General features: G+C 32.1%; 1 protein-coding gene across 1 annotated transcript; it reads right to left on the reverse strand.

Moving 5' to 3' along the window:
• Positions 1 to 794: 794 nt before the first annotated feature.
• On the reverse strand, positions 795 to 4282 carry LOC137830357 (IQ domain-containing protein IQM3). Its single transcript, XM_068637645.1, has 9 exons — positions 3621 to 4282; positions 3369 to 3477; positions 3149 to 3214; positions 2823 to 2911; positions 2367 to 2454; positions 2069 to 2215; positions 1865 to 1957; positions 1600 to 1701; positions 795 to 1429 (listed from the first exon to the last, which is right to left on the reverse strand). The coding sequence occupies exons 1-9, from the start codon at positions 3920 to 3922 to the stop codon at positions 920 to 922; spliced, it is 1506 nt and encodes a 501-aa protein (XP_068493746.1). The 5' UTR covers positions 3923 to 4282; the 3' UTR covers positions 795 to 919.
• Between the last annotated feature and the right edge of the window lie 2789 nt (positions 4283 to 7071).

Genomic DNA, 7071 nt, shown 5'->3' on the forward strand with positions numbered 1-7071 from the left:
TTTAAAATGATTTTTGTCAAAATCTTATATTATGTTTGGTATAAAACAGAAAAATAAGGTGAATGACAATTAAAAGAGACGAATAAAAATGAAAAATAAAGTAGAAGTTAAAGGGGTTGATTGAAAAAAGACTAAAATAGAAGGAAAGAGAGAAAGAACGATAAGTACAAATAAATATATACAAATAATAATTGCAATACTATGACTGCAGTTGATGCTATTTTCTAATTAAATTTAAAATTTTACTTTGATAATTGAAATTTCCTTAAATGCATCACTTGTTATTAAAATGAAACTGAATATTTTTATACAACAACTTGTATGTTATGTTAGTTTTCTCCAAAATGTTATGATTAGTGTCATTATTATTTTCTTTCCCCCTTTATTTCTTCAAAACCAAACAAACCATATGTCGAACCTTTGTTAATCATAATAACTTGAAGATAAAGGATCTTGTTATTTCCAGATTCCTTGAAGATAAAATGATCTTGTTATTCTTTAGTGTTTATTTTATTTTCACTTTCTAAGACTTTTTATTTACACATTAAATTTATTAATGGTTTTATAAGCATGGATATACCAGGAGCACAAAGAAGAAGAACCATTCTTTGTCTCTTTTGTTCGGACTCACAAGTACACCTTTATCTTCAAGGCACAATGCACAATTGTAGTACATGTAGGAAACCCCTCAACCATTACCCCACTAATGTCTAGTTTGCTAACAAGGCACAGCGTATTCAACAAAGGATGATGGCCTTTATCCTCAGGTTAGTGGAGAGAACCAAGACGTGAGCTAATAAAAACTACTGAATTTTATAAAACATAACATTAATTAAGTCCTTCAAAGTAGACATAACATAAAGAACAATACATTAACTAAGGTACCTATAACCTTGGCAGACATAATCCTAATATGATATCATTTAGGAGTTGAATTGTCATCAGTTTCAGTTCTAGTGCCATTGGGAGTTGAACATGCCGTTGGTGCCACAAGACCACCCGGTAACCTGTATGAGGAAGGTGAAGGAGGAAATCTTGGAGAAAGGTTAACCATCTCTAGGGCCTGCAGTCTAAGCTCTACAGGGTAGTCAGCAACACAACCAATTCTAGGTCCAGCCCCAGTTGACCATCTACGTGAAAGTTGATGCCCCAATTGGTAGGATTTTGCCTTCTTGGAATTGATTCTTTGCAATATTGCTTCCTTGGGTACCTCAGCTCTTGGACTCTGAAGACCACCAGAGAGAGTCCTTTTATAACTACCAGCAGACACAGGTTGAAGGTTTACATTGCTTGTAGATGAGGTGTACTCAGCTTCCTCAAAAATTCCAGGCTCTGGTATTTTACCATGGCTAGAATCTGCAGATGCTGTGTCTATTTCACTAACCTTTCCATCCTCGTAAGTATCGCTGTCATCTTTTGGATTGCGAATCTGAAACAAACAATGCATCATAATTGTTCAATGAAAAATGCCAGTGATCATACATGTGTTCCAACTAACAATCGTCAAAATGTTCTGGCTGTAACTGATCAATTTCTACTTGAAGCAACAGCTTTTGGTGAAAACAAACACCTAAGTTCACAAGAATATAAATCAATTACCTCAACTTCATCAATCTTGACACCATTTTCCTTGAGAAATGATAAGAAGGAGTTGAGCGCCTCATCTGTTGGCCGATAGTGTCCACTATATGCAGAGATGGACTAAAAAGCCAAAAGCATTGAGAATCAGTCATTTGTCATTTTTCAATGCACATAAATTGCAATTAGTAAATGAGTCTATCAGTGAGATTCTATGTGCAAAGCCAAATTTGCACCAAAAGAAAAAAAGACAAATTAATCATGCAACCTACGAAATTAAGTATACCTTAAGAACACCATGCTCAGCCTCCAGCCTTCCAGCAGCCAAGGTAGCTCCACCAGCCAGAAAAGAAGAATGGTGGAATAATCCCTTCTTTTTCTGAGAGGTAATTAAAAAGTATCAATATGGCTGAAAAGAAATGGCAGAGTGCCTGTATAAAAAGGAGAAATAGAAAATTAGAAACAATTACTGAGCTTGCATTGTTGTTACCTTGCCAGCATAAAGTTTCTTAGAGGTGCTCATTATGAATATCCACTTGGCATCCTTAGAATCTTCTTTTGTGTGCAGAAAATCTCCAGATTGGCTGTGGATAATTTTCCCCTCGCAGACAATGTATTCATAGTGTTCTCTCTCTTGCTAATACAGAAAATTATTGAGAAGGATCAACTAGTCGAAAAGCAGGAAAAGACAACAACTTTTGGAATAATGCAGTACAAATTACAAGTCAAATTGTCGATGAAGTAAACGACAACTACAATTAACAATAGAAACAAGTATGTATACATACAGGTCCTAGATACTTGATGCATTGTTTTCGGAGCTTGGATCTCGGGCACTGTTCAAGATCAAGATTTTTTCCATTTCCCAAATCCAACCTGCAGAATGAGACAAATCAAAATACTTCAGTGAAAAACCACAACTTTAACCTCTTCATCGTTCCACTTAACATTTCACTCCACATGACAAGTTTCACTTAGTCAAAACAAGAAATAGGAAACAAAATCAAAATTCCTCATTTCATCTAACTAATGAAATTGGACCCCTAAACAATCCCCTTTTTTCATTGAAAGTGTGGAAGACAATGAAAGACCGTTGGGATTTAGATGCTTAAGTATACAGCAAAAACATATTCCCCTGTATTCACAATGGAACCATTCAATATCAACAGCATTTCATCAATCAGAAACGACCAAGGCCAATGAATGAATCAATAAATGCTTTCTTTGTAGAAAACTAGTCTCACCAATAAAAGAATGGCTGGCCAGAATCCGTTTTGCACCATTCTTCATAGTAATAATGCAAGTTATGCCCATAGCGGTGGCGTGGATCAATCTACAGTTCAAGCCATAACACCAACTAAATTATTTGTTTGGAATATGGAGAAGTAATAAATCACATTTGAAACATGAAAGCTACTATTTATTACTACTAGCTTCTCATTAAACGTTAAAAACCAAGACGTGGAACCAAACAGCTACAACAGAGATAAGGATGACTTGGTCTCATATATAACAAATTATAAATAAATTAAATAATGTCAACGTAGGGTGTTAGGAAATGTATGCTCACAGCTTCAATCCAATGTTGAAAAGCCAATTTTAGTGCTTTGGCGTCCAAGGACAAACCCTTTCCCACCTACAAAAAACAGTTGACTTCAGAATCAAACATAATCTTAGTATCAAACGGAACAAAAGGCAAAATAGCTTCCGACAAAACGTACAAGTACCCGAATACTATCCGTATTACACATATAAGTCTATACACGCATACAAAAAAAATAGAGAGAGACCTTGGAAGCGTTGAGTTTGACCCTATTCCACCGTGATGCAGCAGTCTCAGGCAAATTGAAAAACGAAATGGTACTGTGGTTTAGCCTCGCGAAATCCATCAATTGCCACCTTCAAATTTTCAAACCCCACTTTATCAAAATGAACTCATAGTCCGTGAAAATTTAAAGAAAAAAAAAAATCGTTCTAATTAAAAAATATATAAATTAGGTAGACAGAGAGAGAGAGAGAGTTTGCATGCAGAGAAGACGCACCAGAGCTCCTCGGCGACGACGGCGGAATCAGCCAACCTCCGCCGTGTGCGGTAACTCCGGTAGACCTTCTGCACCTGGAGGGCAGCCGTAGTCTGAGGGCAGGCGCGTCCCGGCGCGTGAGTCTCCGATGACTCGTGGGTGGGTAAAGGTTGTGGCGGGTCGTGAGGGGAGAGCGGGAATGTTGGGGTCGGGTATTCGGAGCTCCGAAATTGAGGATGATGAATGTCGTAAGGGAATGATGCGTTGGGGTTGGGGTTGACATCGAAGGTGGAGTGAGCGTGGGTGTGAGTTTGAACTTCCATTGAGACAAAAAACACGAAAACGCAAACAGGAATGGCAGAATCAATCGAGTTCTTGGGATGTTCTTGGAATCACAGAGAGAGAGAAAGAGAAGGGTTTGTTTCTGAACAGAGTTTGGTGGTTCGAGTAAAACGATGTCGGAGTGTAAGTGAAGAGGGAGCTAAGAAGCACGCATTACAACGTTGGATTTAGCGAGTGGATAGTGGTAGTTAAATATGGCGTTGTGAGGAACACAGGGTGTCCCTTTCTTTATTATTTTTCCTTTCTTGTTCCGCCTCTCCACGCGCTTCCCTTGTCGCGTGGTCTTCCTCCAACCTATAAGAAAAAAATTCATTTCATGTGTTAATACTGAGTCAGTCAATGGAAGGGATTTTGGAACTGGACCACGCACAACATTTTAAAATCCATATATTTGTTCTTAAAAAACACTTTACGTTACCCATGCAACACGATTTATTTACTATGTCAAAGCTGATGGAGTAAAACTTTATTAACCCTTTTAAAGATTTAATCTTAGTTAATTCAATTCATGAATTGCATAATTGTCTTCATAAATTTGTTACAATTTGAAAATTGTATACATTAGTTTTTTTCATACAATTTTTATATGTATAATGTTATAATAAAGAAATTATGAATACTTTAAATAATATATTACACACTAAATATCAACTCAACAAAATATTATATACTAAATAGTAAATGTAATGAAATATAGGTATATGAATGAAGATTATCTTCAAATTTGTGTACATAAAACAATATATATGTTAAACAAAATCAATTTTTTTAAATGAATATCAACAGTATACCATATTTGGAAGTGATTATGATAAGAATGGAAATATAGAGATCAAATTTTTTTATGTTTTGTTAGAAGTAAAAAAAAAAACAAAAACAAAAATATTTTTAATACAAATTTGAAACAATTTTGGATTTAATTCAAATTTCAAACTTTTCCCTTCTTCGTCAAATTCTCTTCTTTCGGTCAAACATCGAGTGTTAAAATGAGTCAATCCAGCTCATTAATGACTTAAATAATTTTTATTATATTATTTTATTGTAATATATAATATATAATATATTTATTTAAAGTATAAGTAAATTTCTATTGCCCGAGGACATGCATATATATTTTTAAATTATTTAAAATTATCTATAAGTGATCATTAAGATAATTATTTCTTAATTTTATCTCATATCTGTTTATGTGAGAGTTGTTTTGAAAGATAAAAGTTTGTCATTTTTTATGTTATTTAAAAACTATATATGCAATATATTTATAAATGTATATATATAAAATTATATTTATAATATATATGTATTTAAATAAATAAAATTAATTAATAATCATCTTAAAGTGTTTTTGCTTGTGTAGTTTCCTTCCACGTGGTTTACTGCAGAAAAATATTTAACTTGTGTTATTGGTGGCTATGAAAGCTGGCACACATCTGGGTACCTTCGAGGAAAAGTCCACACAAAAAAACACCGCGGTAGGTAAGAATTAAGATTATTTCCTTTTATCAAATTAAAGATAAACAAAACCTCCTACGTTATTATTGTAGAAGATTTATTTTATTGATTTGTTGAGTTTTATCCTCTATCTTTCTCAGCTAATATATTGTCTAATAGAAATATTTAGTTGGTTTGTTTCGTAGAGATGTTCTAGTGGGTACGAGAGACATTATTCAGAGACACATTATTTAATGAATATTGATTATAACCTAAAGTATTAGTGTTTGTTAATGATTGTTATTAGATTATTATTTAATTTGTTAGGCTTTACATTATATTGTTGTATATTAATTATAATAGTAGTTATTTTATATATTATGTGTTCATTCCCCTCTTTTGGTTCATTTTTCTAATTTGTTTTTTATTTAAGTGTGTATTTATTTTTTATAGTTATTATGTTTATTTTTGTGTGAACATTATAAAGAATTATATTTATTTTTCTTATTTTTTTATTTGATTTGAAATATTTATGTTTGTGAGTTTAGGTGTTAGGATTTAGGATTCTTTTATATCTAACAAATGTGTGTCTAAGTTTTGGTTATGATTTGTGTTTCATTTAAAAATGGTTCATTATGATTTGTGTTCCATTTATAAATGGTGATCCCTAATTACAATTAATCACTTTTGTTTGTTTGTCATGAAAAAAAACTTTAAGAATATGTTCAAGAAGATTATCAACACGATGAAAATTGTGAAGTTTACGAAATAAAATAATTTCAATTTGTAATGCATCAAAATGTGTGTTTTCTTGAATAAATAAGGTGTCTAGACCATTTTTCCTAATAGAATGACATCTGTATAGAGAAATCATTTATGAGAATTCAATACGAGAATGCTCATTACCTAATTCTCTTGAATCTCTCAAATGAAATTCTTCATGAGGTTGTGAATGAAGAATCTGCTTCTAGGTTGTGGTTGAAGTTAAAAGAATTTTTCATGGCTAAGTTTGTTTATAGTAAGTTGTTTCTCAAGAAGTGGTTGTTTGGGCTTCATTTACAGGGTGTTCGTCACTGAAGGATCACATTGATGAGATGAACTCAATTTTAATGGAACTAGGAGATATGAATGTAAAGATGAAAGATAAGGATATTGTAATGAATCTTTTAGTAAATCTTCCTTTTTGTTTGAAAGCTTCATTAATTATTTGATTATGATGGTTTCACTCTAGAAATTATGCAGAAATAGATTTCGTGATTTTGTGATCCTAGCCTTACTTAATTGTTACTTAATGAATAAAGTTTTGGTGGTGGTTTGATATATAAATGTATTAGATTAGTTTATGTTAAAAGACAATGCTATAAACATTAACTATATGTTGAGTAAACATTCTTTAAAATTAACACTTGAAAAGTAACTAACTAAATCACAAGCCTACCTAACTAAAGGTTCTAATTTATACTTTTTAACATACTACATAACTTAACAATTCTTATTATTTCTAAAATATAAAAAATAAAATATAAAAAATAAAATTATTAGGTTTAATAGCCTTTTTTTCTACTATTGTGATATTTTTTTTTCAATTTCATCTCATTATATTAAACATTTTCAATTTGGTTACTTTTTTTTAAAAAAAAAAAACAAGACAAAAATTTTATTATGTCAAAATGAACAACAAATGACACATCATCAAATA

This window comes from Phaseolus vulgaris, chromosome 7 (assembly GCF_000499845.2).
Source record: "Phaseolus vulgaris cultivar G19833 chromosome 7, P. vulgaris v2.0, whole genome shotgun sequence".
Lineage (NCBI taxonomy): Eukaryota > Viridiplantae > Streptophyta > Magnoliopsida > Fabales > Fabaceae > Phaseolus > Phaseolus vulgaris.

Coding starts and splice junctions, on each gene's coding strand:
- LOC137830357 (XM_068637645.1), bottom strand. CDS start 3,922: ATGGAAGTTCAAACTCACACCCACGCTCACTCCACCTTCGATGTCAAC. Junction 3,215..3,368: donor TCAAACTCAACGCTTCCAAG/GTCTCTCTCTAT, acceptor TGTTTTTTGTAG/GTGGGAAAGGGTTTGTCCTT. Junction 1,958..2,068: donor AGAAACTTTATGCTGGCAAG/GTAACAACAATG, acceptor ATTACCTCTCAG/AAAAAGAAGGGATTATTCCA.